Source organism: Accipiter gentilis, chromosome 1 (assembly GCF_929443795.1).
Source record: "Accipiter gentilis chromosome 1, bAccGen1.1, whole genome shotgun sequence".
Classification (NCBI taxonomy): Eukaryota; Metazoa; Chordata; class Aves; order Accipitriformes; family Accipitridae; genus Astur; species Astur gentilis.
Genome location: NC_064880.1, coordinates 33845156 through 33863998, shown reverse-complemented (window position 1 = coordinate 33863998; position 18843 = coordinate 33845156). Strand labels below are relative to the sequence as shown.

The 18843-nt window shown below is 37.1% G+C and overlaps 1 protein-coding gene across 1 annotated transcript in view; it reads left to right on the top strand.

Moving 5' to 3' along the window:
- Positions 1–3808: 3808 nt before the first annotated feature.
- XIRP2 (xin actin binding repeat containing 2) overlaps positions 3809–18843 on the top strand; it is a 29866-nt gene continuing 14831 nt past the window's right edge. The window contains exons 1-4 of the mRNA XM_049803604.1: positions 3809–4009; positions 7892–8045; positions 13782–13939; positions 16732–16863. Of these exons, the coding sequence (XP_049659561.1) occupies positions 3809–4009; positions 7892–8045; positions 13782–13939; positions 16732–16863 (645 nt within the window). The remainder of the gene's footprint in view (positions 4010–7891; positions 8046–13781; positions 13940–16731; positions 16864–18843) is intronic.

The following is an 18843-nucleotide window of genomic DNA, read 5'->3' as shown; positions in this document are numbered from 1 at the left end:
TTAACGCTGGTTACAAAGCTATGCTGCCTATATCCTCTCCAGTCGTTTGTTGCTGTTCTTTCTAATATATTTTATATTATACACAGCTGTCAGATCTGAACTTCTTACTCCACATGGTTTGCTGGTAATGTATTAACAGTGATTTATATAGACTTCCAGTACCAACTTAGTATAAATTCTGTTTGATTTGTATCTGATTTTATTTCAATTTGCTTTAAAAAGCTGTAGTAAGATTTACTTCTAACAAGTTTTTTATTTTGCAGTTTTCATAAATTTTATCTTGATTTAGTTTTTTACAGATACTGTAGCTGGCCTACTTTAAAAAATGTTACTCAAGCACTATAATATCACATGCTTGAAAAAAGCTCATTAAAACATGTTTGGTCACTGTCAAATTACTTAACTGTGTCTTCAGTTTTCTTACGTGTTTCTAAAATACACAACTATTTTGTCCTCCAAAAACACCAGTAGAGATGGACCATTGCACAATATTCGTTTAGGAAGAGAAGTTTCTGTAGCTACTCTATGTCCTACAGTTGTCTATTTAATCCATGGTCACGTTGCTAATTTTGCACAAATATTCATTATCATACTGTGAAAACTGCTATAACATTTCAAATCAACATAATACAATTAGCTGCATATAACTGATATTCCTTCCATAGGACAGAGTCTGAACAGCTCAATAATTTAATGTATGCCAAAACCTTTTTAGCTCAAAGGACTAGGCCATTGCTTTTTAAGTAGTAAGACCAGGGACCCTGTATCAATTTTGCTATGGTGATAAACGGCAAATCAGTGGGAGTTTTGGTAATTAAGAGTGAAATATATAGGCATTTCAAGGCAGAATTTAGCCCCTCAATCTTTTTTCTTAGTGTAGAGACCCGTTCTCAGATGGCGTTATGGTTTAACCCCAGCCGGCAGCTAAGCGCTACACAGCTGCTCGCTCACTCCCCCCCTGTGGGATGGGGGAGAGAACCGGAACAGTAAAAGTGAGAAAACTCATGGGTTGAGATAAAGACAGTTTAATAGGTAAAGCAAAGGCCACACACACAAGCAAAGCAAACCAAGGAATTCATTCACCACTTCCCATGGGCAGGCAGGTGTTCAGCCATCTCCAGGAAAGCAGGGCTCCGTCACACCTAAAGGTGACTTGGGAAGACAAACTCCATCACCCGTAATGGTTACTTGAAAAGACAAACGCCATCACTCCAAATGTCACCCCCATCCTTCTTCCCCCAGCTTTACATGCTGAGCATGACGTCATACGGTCTGGAATATCCCTCTGGTCAGTTGGGGTCAGCTGTCCCAGCTGGGTCCCCTCCCAACTCCTTGTGCCCCCCCAGCCTGCTCGCTGGTGGGCTGGGGTGAGGAGCAGAAAGGGCCTTGAGTCTGGGTAAGCACTGCTCAGCAATAATGACAACATCTTGGCATTATCAACAGTTTCCAGCACAAATCCAAAACATAGCCTCATGCCAGCTACTATGAAGAAAATTAACTCTATCCCAGCCAAAACCAGCATAAATGGCAATTCTGCAAATAGATCTTTTTCCTCAGGTTGACAACCAACTCTTTTCAGGGCCTCTGTTCCATGTATACAGCAGAGTTATTTTATACCCTTCTTCCAAATGAAAATACTTTCTTATTTTAAAACTGTCTGTAACAGCTGAAAAGGATAAGCATCTCTGGAGCTGGTCTGGGAATAAAATGAATGAGCAGGTTCCAGGCAGCCATAGGGGGTTTTTAAAGCCTCTTGAGAAATTCTGTCTTAGTGAAGTGGTGCATTGCAGAGAATCGACTGAGAATCGTGGCTTTGTCTCAACAGTTTGCTTACTGGCTTCATAGAGTTTATTCAGCAGGTGTTATTAGCACTCCTCTGTAATAGTCACTTTAGGGGGTTTGTCATCAATCTTAATAATGCCATCAGCATTCCAGCAGATGGTGGACATGATTCCATGCACTCCCTGCTTCTAAATTGCACCAGAATGGATTTCCGTCATATTTTTAATTACAAATGAGAAATATATCAGAAACAGATTTGTCTCATGCTAGCATTTCCAAAGGCTTTTTCCAGACAGGCCAGGAGTATGTTGCTTCATCTTTTATGTTTTTATATTTCACTGAGATTGAGTGATTTACAGGAGAGATTATCAGCTTGTTCAGCATTAGAATTAACCTCAAATCATTCCTGTCTACTCTTTGTGAAGCAGTCTCTTGTTTTGAATTGGAATTTGAGATGCCAGCTTTTTTGTAGGCAATAGTAAATGTTAGGAGCCAGTCCAGCAAAGCGCTTAGACATTAAGTATAACTTGAATTGCTACTGAGAACAATTATTTGAACAGCAACCCTCAAGTATTTAAAGTTACAATCACAATAAAATGCATTGATGGATCAAGATTTTATGTGACAATTTTTAAAGCCACAGATTTGATTTCTAAACACTTATCCTACTGCTCCACTTGTTTCCTACCTCATCATCCATTTATGGATGTATTATCTTCCTTTCAACTTACGCTTTTACCCTTTCTCTTTGGGCCTATTCCTTCTACCCCTCCGTCACTTCTTACACATGCATTCTTTTAGTGGAGACCATATATAACATGAAAGTTAGGTGGTAGCTAGCTTTCCTTTAGGTAGCACATGTAACAAAAGTAGTCAAGACATGATGGGATAGGGATGAGTGCATTTTTTGAATACACTTAAAGATGTCCTTTAAAAAAAAGATTAAATACTTTGAACATTAATAGTAGCTTTTGGCAATCTATTTAATATACTGACTGTAAATTCCTCTTCCATCCAAGGTAGTTCAATGTATGTAGAAAAGGTAGTAGTAATTTGGTAAATAGTTTTCCTCTATTTAAAACTTTATGTGTTCTGGCTTACTGACTTTTAGATTAGTGCAGGACTGGATAGCAAGTGGAAAATCCACTATCTAAATGAAGCATACTCACTCAGCAGGCCACTGAAATTGGAATCTTTATCACTGGCATTTCTAAATGTAATGACTGCATGCATATTCCTTTAAATTTGGCACTCCAGTGCTTTATTCTTTTCATCATGTCTACAGTATGAGATCAGAACATAAAAATAGCTTCTTGTGTCACCTTTTTCTCAGAAGCCCATTCAAAAACAGAGTATCAGAGCCAGTACATAAAACTGAAGTTATCACATAGAAGTTACTTAAATATAGACAGGTTTCAACAAATTATCTCCAACAAAAAAATGGAATAAATGCTGTTAAACAGGGTGCTCCACACAACATTCTATGTCCCAGCTGAATACCTGCTCCCACCAACACACATATAGTTACAAAAGCTTGACATGAATTGAACCCTGCATTAATCAGAAAGAAAAAGAACATTCTTCTTCTTTTAGTTTTCATTTGGCAACTTTTGCAAGAGTTGCATACATTAGCCTCTAATTAAGCACTTCTTGGCACTACCTCAGTGCTTTTTCGATAAGTGGCATTTATGTTAATTCTATCCTTATTAAGCAGATGTCTTTGCCATTCACTGTCATTAGGTTATCTGGGTAGATACCCCAATAAAACAGTATGCAAATTAAATTTAACCCGATTAAAAGGAGTTTATGGTAATCATAACACCTTCCAATAACTTTTTCACAATAGGAAATACCGTTTTCTGAGAAGAAATCTGAGCTTTAGTACCTCAGCTGGAGCAATAGTGCTAGAAAATCATCATTCAGAAGCCCCACTAAGGCAGGGATGCTGTCTGCAAAATGGGGCTAGGGCAGTTGGAGACTGTCATGCAAGGGGGACTGTGACAATGAAAGGAAGGAACAGAAGAGAATGCACGTGGTCATAGAATTGGTTTGTTTAGAGCAAAAAGTTCTGCACAGTGCTAAGCATGCAGTTCTTCTGCCCCAGACCATCATCACTATATATCAGAAGAGCACCATCCTCACAGACACCATTAAATGGACCATTCACCTGTATAGGGAATCACCATATCAGGGATTTAAGGAATATGGATTGCTGTGGAACGTTATGGTAAAAGCTAAAACTAGCTTTGAAAATAAGGAGAACTTAATTAGAAACAGCTAAAAGAGATTTAATGTATTTAAAATTAAGATCCACTACAGTGTAAGTATATTTTGTGGATAAATATATTAGCAGTCCCCCAAAATGTAAGTGTAATTATAGAGGAAAATATAGTTATTCTTTTTGGGGTACATTATTACAGGCAGCAGTACATAGAAATCAAAAGACAAATTAACAAAGATTTGGAACAATAAACATCAGTCTCAAACTACTTAATATGAAGCAACGGTAAATTGCATTCAGTCGCCTATAACAAAATGCTTTACGGGACTAGGATGACAAATTAATATCATGGCATAAAGCTGAAAAGAGAATTCATAGAATTGGTAATTGACACTGTTTACTGAAACCTCCAAATTACAATAATACCAAATAAAAAGCACACTGCCGTCATTATGGGAATAATGCTTACTACAAAAGAAAACCTGAGATTTAGACAAATCTGCAGGTGGAAAAATCGAACGCTAAAGACAAATGGTAATATTTTTTATCTAAGCAATTTGTAAGTGCTGTCCCAGATTTCCAGTTTTATTTGACACATGCTTTTCTGAACACAGGAAAATAAGCTGTATGAAAATACTTTCTGCCAGAGTGGCCGACATCTCAGAAATCTGTCCATAAAAGAATTTACATGAAAATCTCTTAAGTAGGGCCAATATTCCTGTAATTGATATTAAAAATGGTAAAAAAAGATACATTATTTTTAAAAAAAATTCCTATTAAAATAAATGTCAAAAATCCTAACTTATATAAATTTTGTAGGTAATGGAATTGCTACTGCAGAGATGAAAATTTGAAAAAACGTTATAGAAATAAGCTACAACTTAATAAAAATAATAGAGCTAAGAAAAATACAAATCAAATTTATATTTGTCCCTAGCTTGCAAGAATAAGAATAAGAAACAGTAAATTCTGAAGTTTTTTAGCTGTTACTGGTAACTACAGAAAAATGTAGTAGGAATAAAAAAAAATAATCTAGATGAGTTTGTTCTCAAAGATGCCAACGGTAGTTGAAAATGCAGTATATTTTGAGTTTTCTATTTTGTTCTAATACTGTGGAAGTTAGTACAACATTAAAGTGATTCTCTGCTGTTGACTACTGAAAGCACACACAATGCTGTGGCAATATGATCCTGAGGCTGTTCTCATTTATGCCAGGTACTGGCTGGTTGCAGAACTGGAGAAGTAGGAGGCAGACATGTTCAGGCTGATCTAACAACATGCGCAGCTGCATTTTTTTTATTTCTCCTCTCCTTCCCCCATCCTCCGTTTCTCCCCTGCATAGCCATTTCTGCATCACAGATTGTCCATACGGGATTTCACACATAATGGTCAGCTCTTCAGCTGTTTTAAACCAAAATACCATAATTAATACTGGGTTATAATTGTAACTGATAACCAACTCTGAAAAAGGGTACAAAATGAATAGCAGTTTGAAGCCATAGCCCTTCCCGCACAAAATACCCTATTCATTTCAGCCACCTGCTGTCTCCTGATACCCTTGACACATAAGTATCCCATTGCTCCCAGCATACCTACGTCCTGGCCAAGCTCTCTATCCTACCTGTGCTGCAACTTCCCACCTGCACTGTCATGCCTGCACTGTAACTCAGCCTGGACACAGTTTCTCTTACTGGCACTGTGCCCGTCATTTCTGAGTGGGACGTACAACCTGAAAGTATCCGACAGACTGGTGAGGAAGGGTACAAGGAAGTGTCATGGAGCAGAAAGACAGCTACCTTCTGCACTCCAGAAATCTTTCTCTTCCTATTACCCTCCAAAAATACTTTCCTTAATAGCCAAGGAAAATATGTTGCTAACTGTAAAAGCAATTAGAGAATAAGTCAAATTAGTTTTAAACCAATTATTTTACGTAAGCCTGGTGAATAAAAGGCAACAAACCCCACAGCATAGGTTAGGAACCCCTATACCACCTTTAAATCTAACCACGTTTAGGTTTTCCACTGTGTTGATTGTACCTCCTGGCCTATCTGGATTACCTTTCAAGTTCAATTCCATATAAGCAGTAGCAGCAGTGCTCTTTTGGGGGATGCGGGGGTGCGGAGATCCTGATGTGACAAGATAACTGATGATTGGTGATAGCATAGGCATTTTGTCTGAAAAAAAGGGGCTTACAGTACTCATGGTAATAAAACATCTTTAGCCTCTATGGTCTAATCAGTCATTTGTTTCAATACTGACACATCATGCAAAAATCTTTCAGCTAATCTCAAGTAAAAGCTACTGTAAGTCACAGAAGTAGACAGATTGTTATAAAATTATGAGTTTCCACAAGACATAACCTATTGTACATGTACTGGAAGGAATATTCTTGCAAAGAATGACTACAGGTCAAGAAATGAAGTACAACACATATTTAAGATAAAAGCTATCAGCAGCTATGAGAGAAGTGTAGATTTATTAAAGATGGGTGAAGCACAATTGTCCTTGAGTGCTAATGATGTACTCATTTTAAAAGTATATTTCCAATGCTTGTTCACTGTTAGTTTCATAAAATTCAAGGTGAATGTAGTAATTGATTATATGTTCCTGTGAAAATGGCTTTTACAATTTATTTTATATTATTTTCTTTGTAAGAGTTCTATTTGAGTATTCACCAAGTTGCATTGCATTAATTTTTTTTTCTTTTTCTTTTTTGAAATAGTTACTGGAAAATACTCTCCAATCTAGGATAATCAATTCAGGGGTCAAATTTTGCTGATTCTTTCACACCATGCATAATATCTAAATCTAAAACCAGTTAGGAGTGACTTCAGTGAGATCACATACAAGGGTGGCATTAAATTGGTATACAGTAATAAAGCTGTCTACAAACAATAAAAAGGAAGTAGTCTAATGAAGGCAGCATATTTTGAAAATGTATGCCATTTAAGCAATTTAGGGCTCTGGCAAATAAGTGCTGCAAAATCTCACTGAAGGGATTTATGCAGTCACCAGACCAACCACCTATCCACTTTCTTTTTGGATATCACCACCTCTTTTATAGGGACAGCAGAAGTGGACACGCAGTGAACCTTTCATGTTATTCCCTTGCAAAAAAAAAAAGCATATTTTTGCTACTCCAGCTGTTTCAGTTATTTACTTAATATAAGAGCTGTAGTTGAGGTTTTATAGCCGTTGTGTCCAACTCCATACTGAGTAGCATATTGCATGGAAGGAAGGAGAAGCACCCCAGAATACCAGCTTTGACACATTAAAGTCTTGCTTAGCTATAATTCACTTATTTTGCCTCAAAAGGCTGAGGCCACAGTGTGATGGTGAGATACTAATGATATTGTGTAAACTATCTGCATAGAACATTGGCCCACTATTTTGATAAGCTAAATTCAGTTGATAGGTCACAGCAGAATTGAAAATCAAATCTCTGAAATACAAATGCCCATGTACATCTGATCTTCAAGCCATCATTTGTTGGTTTTACATATTCTTACATATCAGTAAATGAAATTAATAAAATACCCTCTGTCAACTTTTCTATGTACAAATAGTGTTTAAACGAGCAACTGATGTCTTTATTGTGATCCTTACCACCACCACCACTCTTCTCTTGTGGAAGAAACCACATGCAAGAAATGGCAAAAGAAAACTTCCAAGCATCACTGTCTGTTGAAGCATAAACTGGGCAGCACACACGAATCCACAGCCTGCAGTGCTACAGAAATTCACCCTATGGTATTCTGGAGAACATCTGCCCCTACATACCAGCCTCTTCTAATCTGCTGCCTCTTCATATGCTCTCCTCCCCCCAAAGCCAACATCTGTTTCCTACCAATAGCTTTTAACACACATCCTCTTGATGTCTTCTAACAGGAAACAGAAAGTGAGAGAAGTTCACTTTCATCAACAGCAAAGACTCAGCCTGGAGGCCATTCTGTCATTTCTCCAAAAGAGTCTAGCGTGAAAAGAGGGAGAGCAATCTTTGAAAAGATGTCATCAGAAAATGGCCACAGCAACAGCTCTGAAGGTTAGCATTACCATGTTGATCTGATGTCTTGCTTTACTCTTAAGGCAGTGGTCTCCAAACCTTTTTAATGGTGCACCCCTATCACTAAAACATTTTTGAGCATGCACTCCCAATGTTGATAGATGTATTTATTTACAAATTGTATACTTGTACTGCTCTACTAATACATTATGTATGTTAGGCAACATTCACACAAATAGGTATTAAAGAAGGATGATGGATGAAATAAAAAAAACAAAACACAAAAACACTTTCCTTTAAAAAGTGTTTATTTACAAAAAATATTTTTTTCCTGCACCCCAATGGACTGTCTTGCACAGGCCCCAGGGTGCGCACATCCCCCTTTGGAGACTGCTGCTTAATGGTATCAAAGAGTGTATGTATCTGTGTTATGGTTTGTTTTAACAGAGAAAGAACATGGATGATAAAATTTTCTGACAGAAAATCACATATTGACTTCTGAGTGTCTAGCACTTCACTTTATGTGAAACAACAGACTACCCAACTAAATAGCACAAAAAGACTTGTCCACTCTGCCAATAAAATTAATAAGCCATCTACACAGTATCAACCAATTACTGACTCTGCTCTTTTTTTGATCAGAAAATGTTTAGCCTGCATGTTTAGCAATTCCAGACTCTAGCAGATCAAAGGGAGAAGGAAATTTCAGTGCACAAGACCTTTTCTAGCTAATGTTGCTAAGTTTATTATGCTTATTGTTCAAACTAAATACCTGGTCTTTTATCAGGTTTAACTTTCAGCCATTGGTTATCCTTTTTTCCTTTTTTTTCCTACCAAATTAAAGAGATTTTTAACACCTGCTCATTTCTTCTTGGAAGGATGATTATACATTATGACCATATCACCCCATATCCTTCTCCTCCATCAACTAGATACAGCTGCAGTTCTCCATGTGGGAGTATTTTTTTTTGGTGGCTTTTCTCTACATCTTCTCAAGTTTTTTAGGTATCTTTTTTATAATATGGTTGTAAGGACCTCCCCCCCCCCCCCCCCCCCCGCCCCCCCTTCTCCTTTTAGAGTCTTCTAGTTCAAAGCCTTTCTTTTTCTTCTCTAACAAGAGAATGTAATCCTGCATTCCATACCCGCTTTGCCTCTGAGTCTAAATTGGGCACAGTATGTTTCAGAAGCATTTTTAGGTCCACCAGGAATAACAAAGAATATGAACTATGTAAAAATGCACAGTCAACAATTCATGCCTCTTACAAATGAAGCTTTTTCTAAAAATGTGACAGACCCCTAGGGGATAATGTTTTTCTATGCTCCTGTGAGAGCCATAATACCCCATTTTGCATTCAGAGAGTCTTATGAGAAGTAAATTCCCTACAGACTCATTTGAGTGTTTGAAAGCACTGGTGAAAACTCTTAAACTTCTAATAGCTGAAGTTAGGCACTGAAATCTGCAACTCTGCACTTGAATAAATATTCCAGTCCTGAAAAATATAAGATAATGCTGATCCATAGATTATTTCTCCCATCACCATGAGATTTGAGTTTTCTATAACCAATGACAATATATGTCAACTTGCTTCAATTTTTCAGCAAGAACAATATCCTCAAACCACTAAAGTGCTATGGAACTTTTTGCTAAATGTTTCAGTTATGCCAAAATCTTATTTTCCTAGAAGAGGTATTGAGCAACATTTACATCTAGCTCTGTGACTGGGTAACAACAACTTCTGTTGTATCCACTGAGAAACAATGAAGGCAATGCTCATACTGCTGTTCAACCTATTGTGAAAAAATGGAGAAGCCCATAACGGATAGCTAATGTAGTCATATCACTGGAAAAAATGGCAGAAAGCCAGAATTCTCCAGTCCTATTATGCACAGAAGATTTGTGAAGCTCTTTACTTTAAAGAATTGATGTAACATCATTAATAAAAGAATTAAATTCTCTGAAATAGATACTATTGTATGAGTCCCATATGACAAAGGCAAACAGCTTTTTGTTGGCATACCTCACCTTCGTAAACATAAGGCTCTTCTTACAAACTATTTCATCACAAGCACACATTTATCCCTGAAAGACTCAGAAGATATTACACCTTTAAGTTCTCCTGAATGAGCAAAAGCCTAGATCACATAATCTCTCATACTATCACAAAGAGTTTCACATGACACTATTAAAACAACTAGCTTCTAAAGAGAGGGCATTTCCTGTTTTAAAGCTAAGAGAATAGTTGCTATTACCTTCACTCCCTAGGTGGCTAATAATATGTATCTATTAAAATGTTTTTTAAAACAGCCCATTAAATTCATTGGCCCCAAATCAGCAAGGAATTAAATCACATGTCTAACTTTTAGCACATGAGTATTCCCATTGAATTTAATGAAACTATTCACATGCTTACGATTAGGTAGAATCCACGAATTCCTTGTTGAATCAGAACAATACCAATAAAGTCTTTAAACTCCTAAACACACTTGAGAATTAAAGCAATGGCTTATAAATATCATGCTGGTAGTAGTCTTTTACATAATTCAACCTGCCTTTAAAAACAAACTGACACTGGTTGGCTACGGTGGACTATCCCTCTGTGTTGCCAAAGCATACTTTCAACCTTTCCCTTGTTTTGGTTAGATTTGGTTTAATGTACAGACTTCTTACTTGAAAAACAGCAATTTTCTCTCTCTTCTGATTTCTGCTTTCTCTGAAAACCTTTTTTTTTTCCTTCCAGATGACTTTCACTGATTCTTACTGCTATTATTCTTTCTTGAGCTGTAGCAATTCTTTTGCCTATCACGATTGTATGCAATATGCAAATATACTGCATGGGATAAGCCTAATAAAAAAGAAAATTATCCTCGTGTAAGTTATGAGTAGGGTCAGGTACAAATACTAAGAAACTGAGTATGTTTACACTGAGACCATTCTTCTACGCATGTCTGCATCTATGTCTGATGTTTACTGAAGATCAGAGTTGTTTGTTATATTTGTTTGCTATATCTGGACCTTGAACACCTATGCCAGCCAAACAGTTTTACAGTGAACAGGCAGAAAGGCCAGATGTGCCTTGGAATTCTTCCTGTTTGGTTGGATACCCCTTCCCTGGCACTCTGTTCTGTGGAGGTGAACAGATAGCTTTTCGGAAGTCTCTTTTGTTGCTGCATTTCACAGTGTTAAAAGGGAAAGAGCAGGTACTTCAAAAGAAAATGGGGAAATTTTTTATTTGTATCTGTTCTGTTCTCAGCCACTGCCTTAGTAAAACAATACAATAATCAAAAGTGAACCAACTTAGGTATGAATAAATGTGATTGACCTGGCACATGTTTTTGTAATGGATATAGAATCATAGAATCATTTAGTTTGGAAAAGCCCTCTAAGATCATCAAGTCCATCCGTCAAACCAACACCACTGTGCCCACTAAACCATGTCCTGAAGTGCCACATCTGCGTGTTTTTTGAACACCTCCAGGGACTGTGACTCAACCACTTCCCTGGGCAGCCTGTTCCAACACCTGACAACCCTTTCGGTAAAGAATTTTTTTTCTAATATCCAATCTAAACCTCCCCTGGCGCAACTTGAGGCCATTTCCTCTCATCCTATGACTAGTTACTTGATAGAATAGACCAGTACCCACCTCACTACAACCTCTTTTCAGGTAGTTGTAGAGAGGGATAAGGTCTCCCCTCACTATCTATAACAGTATGTATTACAGTTAGGCTTCCAGAACAAGGAGTTGACTCTCACAAATGCTGTACAGGCCTCAGGCCCTAAAACAAGCCACCAAGTTCCATCCTATATGCATGGCGATAAACCAAAATCAGTTGTGACCCTCTACTTGCTCCAGGAAGGGATTCGGTGGAGCTGGTCTTCACTGAGTGGTGCATTTCAGGACACTGGGAATTTTGTCTTAAAAATCAACAACAACAAAAAAATGCCTAGGAGAGGATTTTGAAGATTTTCTTTTCTTTCTAAAGGAAATCTAATTCCATAAATGGTGTTGGTTTGCACTGTTTAGTAGAAAAGGCAAGTGCACTCTACTATGTCCTTGGTGTTTTATACGCACATTATGAGACAGCCAACACTGTACTAAGAGAAGTTACTCATTTCTTAGCAAAATTATGTCAAGCGAGTTGATTTGCTTAATTTAATAAGTCTTCAAATCACGAGCAAGATGAAAAAAGCATAAATGAATTGTAGACAGTAAACATAAATATGTTATTTAAAAAAAAAACAGCCCAGCCCTGTGCTGCAAAAAAGTGACAAAGCACACTCAGACAAGCTGAGGAAGACAAGCTGTCAGCAGTGCCAGAATATATAAGAATACAAGTAAATTTCCAATGGCTGGCAGAAAGCACACATATGAAGCTTCTTTTTTGACTTTCCTTTCTTTTTTGGAAATGGATTTTAAGGTTTTAGTTTGGGTACCTACTGGCTTGAATTAAATACATAGAACAGGAGGATGTATCTATACTGTTTCTTCCTGCCCCCTTCTCTCCTTTTTTAAGTCAGTAATTTCCACAACTTTAAGAAATGCCAAGATATATCATGCTTGGGTCGGGGGGAGAGGGTAGGTTTTGGTGGGGTTTTTTGAGATAATTTTGTTCAGCTACAGTCTGTTTCTGTACTTTCAGAAAATAAAATTGTTTAAAAAAGAGCAATGCAGGTTGCAACAAATTTATTTTGTCCTATTATGCAAGGACAAGGAGAAATACAGATGGATTTAGGGAAAATCAGGGTGCTCTGATATGTGCAGCACAAGCACAAGGATTAAAAAATTAGATTCTGGTGGCTTTACTAAAAATATATCTTATTGAAGTCTTAAAATTCCCTCTCCTCCCAAAAAGGAAGGGGGTGTAATGGTTACAGAAGTCCAATGTCATTCAACCCAATTTTCCATGCACTGTAGAAAAACCTTGGCAGGACAAGAGGAACTTCCAGCCTGTGGGATTATATGAAATCTCTTCTGCCTCTGATCGCAGACAAGAAAGATGCTCAGAACATACTTTTTTCCCCTTTGTATGAAACAAGAAGGAAGAATAGCTTTAGGCTAAATGTAAGGCATTTTTCTGGGTATATGGAATTCTTCTAATACAGTCACATGAATGTAGAAAGCAGCAGCAAAAAAAATTCCTAGTGCTAGTAACTCAGTACTGCTCTTTCAGGAGTACTCTGGACTGTTGTCTCCAGATTCACTGTGGCTGAATTGCAGATGCTTATAGATAAGTCTATAACCTTCACACCTTGGAATAAGTTTTAAATGTTGTTAGTAATTTAGATAATTTTCAATAAGGTTTTAGTAGTACTAAACCAACTAAAACATACTCTAATGCAATATCAGTAAACAAATGAAATCTACAATCAATCCGGAACATACTCTGTTAAGCAAATGAATACTATAATGTATAAAGCTAATTAGAACATATCTAATTATAATAGGTTATTTGTAGTACTTAAAATTACTTTTTACAGTATAAAATAATGCAAATGTAACACTATCAAGAAAAATATACTATGCTTGCTGTTAAAATTGTAAGTTTGGGGTTTTTTTAAAAAAAGCTTTTTGTTATTTCCCCAAGGAATTTCCACCAGTTTCAAAAACTTCATTGAATTAATTTTTTCTGTACTCAGTAAGTTCTAAATTGAAAATAAGATACAGTTGCTAAAAAGTTTATAATACTGCTCCTTTCTACTACTGCTTTTCTTTCAAGATTTGGAAAAAAAGGTACCTGTTTCCTTCTTAGAAAATGATGTCTGTTTGTACTTACAGTGGGTTCTCGCAAACCTGTAAGAGGACTACCTAAAGAGAACACTCCCAGGGCTGATAACATACCGCTGGATTTCCAGGAGACTGTCTCTTTGAAAGAAAGAATGGCTATGTACAAGGCTGCTGTGTCCGAGAGAGACAGCAGCAACTCCTTTGCTCGTGTAAGATATCAATGGTTCCTTATCCTCTTAGCTCTGTGCTCTTATTTGTTTATTTACTTAAGCTGACTGATGGACCACTATGGGGATCAAAATCTGAAACCTAAATTACCAAATCAACTTAGCAAACATATTGATGCATCAGTCTCTGTCTCTACTGAATGAGAATTTTAATGCTATATACCTTTGGTCATTTGGACAATTCCCTTTAATTGATTGGAAGGACTGTTCTTTTTATTCCACTGTTGCATGCACTGCATTTATTAGGACCATAGGCTTGAGACAGATTAGCAACACAGTTATTCCTTCAGCTCATAATGACAAAACCCAGCTGTTTCTGCATTGCTAAAAATATTACCAAATAATAAAATCATATTCAAAAGCACATTAAGTTTAGACCTCTTGCTGTTCAAACTAAAGAATTTGAAATTGCTGCATTTTAAAAGAGCAGCTCTATGAGACAAGGTGTATGAAAAAGTATTCTTTTATAGTGAAATTATTAAAAAATGGGCATTATATGAAAAAATATTTACAAAATATTTACTTACTCATGTCTCTACATGTCTATCAATAGGGATTAGGTATTTTACAGCAAAGTTTAATATTAATACCAAGTAGCGCATTTGGCTAACAGAATTTATAATCTATTAAAATAGAGCAAGACCACATCACCACACATTTAATTATCAGTCAGCAATACCTGAAAATAGGGTCTTCAGATCTCAGCCAGGAAAATCTGCCCCAGTTCTGCAGAAATACTAAGGGGTAAAAAGTGTATTTTTAAGAAGTTGTAATTCAACCCCCTTGTATCAGGAAACGGAGGCGTTATGCTGGCTTGCTACAATGTTAGAATGACAATGGTCTTTGTTCATGCTAAACTTTCAGCACATGAGAAGAACACCTTTTTCTTGCTGTAAACTAGGCCACAGTAATTTCTGTAAATCAGAGAGTGTATCTGGCAAAAGAAGGACTATAATTCAGCTCTCACCAACCAGCATCTTTGTCCATATATGCAAGAAGAGCTGTAGGATTCCCAGTCTTAAGTGCACTTTGGTCTTGGGAGAAGTGGTCTGCAGCAGCTGAAGGGACCTTCTGGGTGCTTGGATAGCCCAGAACCCATGTAGTGAAAACAGCCACCAGCCATACTCACCAGAGTCCAAGTGTTTTCCAACCACCAAATTCCTGCCTGCTGACTTCCTTCTTTCCTAATTGCCTGTGTGTATTTGGAGCAGATTCCTGCAGTTCACTTGGCTGAGAACGTTCCAACTGGAACCTGCAATTGGACTCCTGCAATTGGAAACATTGCTGAAGTTATTGCTCTCTCTCATAAAGAACTGCGTGAAGCCTAACCCAACCTAACTGTGTTGAGTACTTCATTTACACTTTGGAAGTCTGCGCAATTTCTTGCTGAAATGGATGGTTGCCTGAAAAAGGAATTGTACATCCATTTCCTTTAAAGAGAATTAATATGTTTCCTTAAAGGACCCGTAACAGCATCTACCCCCTCTAAATATCTCCAAATGGCTGGCACGGTGTGCCTGAAATGTTCATACACTAAAATAATTACTTTTCACATTCACACATCCACGTACATATAGAATCGTGACACCTTCATCACAGGGATAAAAAACCAATAAATCTGTTTTTTATGATCTGCTTGCTTACTCATCAGGTGTAAGCACTAAACCTAAGTTTACTTAGTAACTTTCATTACAAGGCTATTTCTAATTATTAGCTGGTTTATTTTGTGCATACTGTTTAAAAAGCTCAAATGCTGAAAGCTTTGCTCTAGTACCATCTAAGAGGTAACACATAAGGAACAGAACTAGAACAGGGAGCCTGAAGGTGTAAGGGCACTCTTGTGACCTTTGGCACTGTTGTTAGTGAAGAAAGATCATCTCACAAAGGACTGCTTGAAGCTCTCTGTATGTTTTTTCAACAATACCTATTGAAAAAATACAGAGAGGGCCAGGTGGCAACTCTGAATGCAACAAAACTCAGACAAGTAGAAGAGGAAGAGCAGAGAAGGATTGTTCTGGAAAGCAATTGCTACTGACAATCAAGTAGATGGAACCTACTCCTTTTGGTGCTAAAGATTCAGGCCAAACATGCACATTTTTCAAATACACATTGGCCTTTAGGTCTCCAAATCACAATGTATGGCTCCTGTGCAGTGGTCTATGAACTTGCCAGAAACAGTATTTATAATTGTCCGGGTCATTCCGGCAAAGACAGAGTATTACGTGGCTGAAAATACATGGCTGATCCCTGAAACTACAGAGGAAACCACTGAGTCCTCAGACACTAGTTTAGGCAGAGATGAACATGCAGCTACACCAGCAGGATCTATTTCACAAAGGAGCATTTAGCAGCTAGTGTTAAATAAATTCTAGACTGCAAAATTCCAAAAGAACTTCATAATTTGCAGGTCCTAATTTTTGGTTGACAAGCAAGAGTCCTAAAATGGGCCAATGAGATTAAACAGTTAATGTTAACAGTATGTATATGTTTTGTATTTTGGTGACAACACCTGAAAAATAACTGTCTTATTACTGTATCTATTCTGTATGCTAATATTAATTCATGTGTACTGTTAAAATAAGTAGGATTTTCAGATGATGTCAGTGGAAGTTGCCTATAAGAGGCTACAGACATAACCAAGTGTTTCCAGATTTTCCATCTGAAATTTATAAGCATTATAGCATACTGTTATTAACTACTTTTAAAAAAATCAACTTGTGGAAGTACGTTCTTAGTGCAAATGGAAAACAACTGGCCTTATTTTATCACTCTAGACTTCAGAGAAAACCAAGTTCTGTACTGTGCCTGGTGGCCTGGCAGCAGTGAGGAAACAATTTGAGAAAGTGCAGATGACCTCTTCACAAAAGACCTTTGCTCAGTACCAGCACCAGCACAAATCTGTACAGGTAACATTTTTAATACTAACAAATGAGGTATGCCCCACTAGATAGCTTGAGGAAAAAATATGATTGATTGCTGTACTGAAGACTTTTCATTATGACTAAGACAACATACTCATAGATTTTTGAGATATACTACAGGATTCATACACTTTTTTATGCAGATGAACACTCAATATAGGCAATAGTAGACTTAAAGCAAATCGATGAGTAAAGCAGATTACTACTGCAGATTACTAGCAGTATTTTATACTGAACCTTGTCTACAAGACTGTAATTCATTATCAGGTATCATGGTGATATTTTGCATTTATTGCACTTGACATGATGTTAAGCCATTCTCTTTCAAAAGTAGTTTCCTGCTTCCATTGAATTAAATCTAATACACTCCCCTAAGATAAAAAATTGCACAGAAGAACCCAGATGCTACATAAAAGTAGAACAAAGCAGCAGCTAAGTGTTATTTTAGATAAAAGGTCTTTACATTTTATTACTTCATTAGCATATACCATGAAAAATTGTTGTAGGAGATAATGATTTTGGACTATGCGAAATCCCCTATAATAAAACACATTGCACAATCTGTCCTGTGCATTCTGAAAACCAGTAATGGCACAGTAAATTGCTTTACCATCCTGCACTTCTTGGAGAGATTTTTAAGCAATATTGCTCTCCAACTTTGTAGAACAGGACACATCAACATTCTGCCATAGGTTCATTTTCATGTTCATTTTCATTTTCATGTTAAATAAGTGTCATCATATCTACTAGTCATCTCTCATTTCTTACACATTAATACCAATATCAACAATTTGCAGAGACAACAAGCAAAACTCCAGTTTGTAGGGGAGAAGACACAGTTTGCTGCAGATGTATTTAAGCATTTCTAACTAAGCAGAAAAATCCCAGAGTTGGATGTAATCATAGTGGAGCATAATCCTTGGTAATAGGAAGTGTTATGCACGTACTTTTCTGATTATATGGTCCAACTTACCTGCCATTTATCTGGATGAAGAAATGCAAAACTGTGTACAGAAATTATGTGACTTTCTCTTACTCAGAACCAAATAATTTTATTTCTGTGATGTGAAGATGCATTTTCCCTGTCCTAACAGTGATGTCTAGTTCTCCACAAAGCCACTATGATGGTTCCATTTCTTCAACAAAGATGCAACCTCTAAGCATACTTGTCCATGTGTTTGCCCTCTGTGGCTAGTTGAGGAGGCTCTCTCAAATCATCAGCAGAAATAAGTCACGTTCACAAGAAATAGAATCACTCAGACTATATGGAACAATCTTTAAATTTAGGTTAAATAAGTTACTGCAAGACCATAAAATCCCATTTCTATCTAACATAACTGCACTCTCATGGAAAATGGGATTATACACTTAGGTAGTTGAAAGATTATTCAAGGTCACTGAATCAATCCTGGGGCAAACCAGAGAAATCATGTAGTTTGAAGACAGATATCCAGATCTGGATAAATGCAAACTATTAATCCAAGCTAAAATAAAGAAGCAATTTTTTTTTTAAACAGTAATCTAAATAGCTGAACACTTTACCACATATTCAATTTTTGCATAAGGAGTGCATGGCTTTTCATTCAAAATACTGACATCAAATATGCAAATAATAACTATTTATCTTTCTGTTTTTCTCAGGCAGCAGCCATCACTCATAGCTTTCTTCATAGTAAGGGAGAGTGGTTCCTTGTGAAAGGTGCCATACTACCAGTAGGGTGCACTAAACTCTTGTCCAGAATGGTAACCAGCAATGACAACTGATCACAGAATTGCCACGTGCTCACAAAACTCAACCAGAGTTTGTTTAGAGACCTGGTCTTTAATTTGACCACTGGCATCATGAGCACCTTCTGTCGTCAGCCACCAAACCGAGAAGAGGTCATGAGCTTCAGTGTTATCATTCTGCAAATGCCGGCCTGGAGTGGTTTGCTACACCAGCTCAGCTAGCTAGCTGCTCAAAGT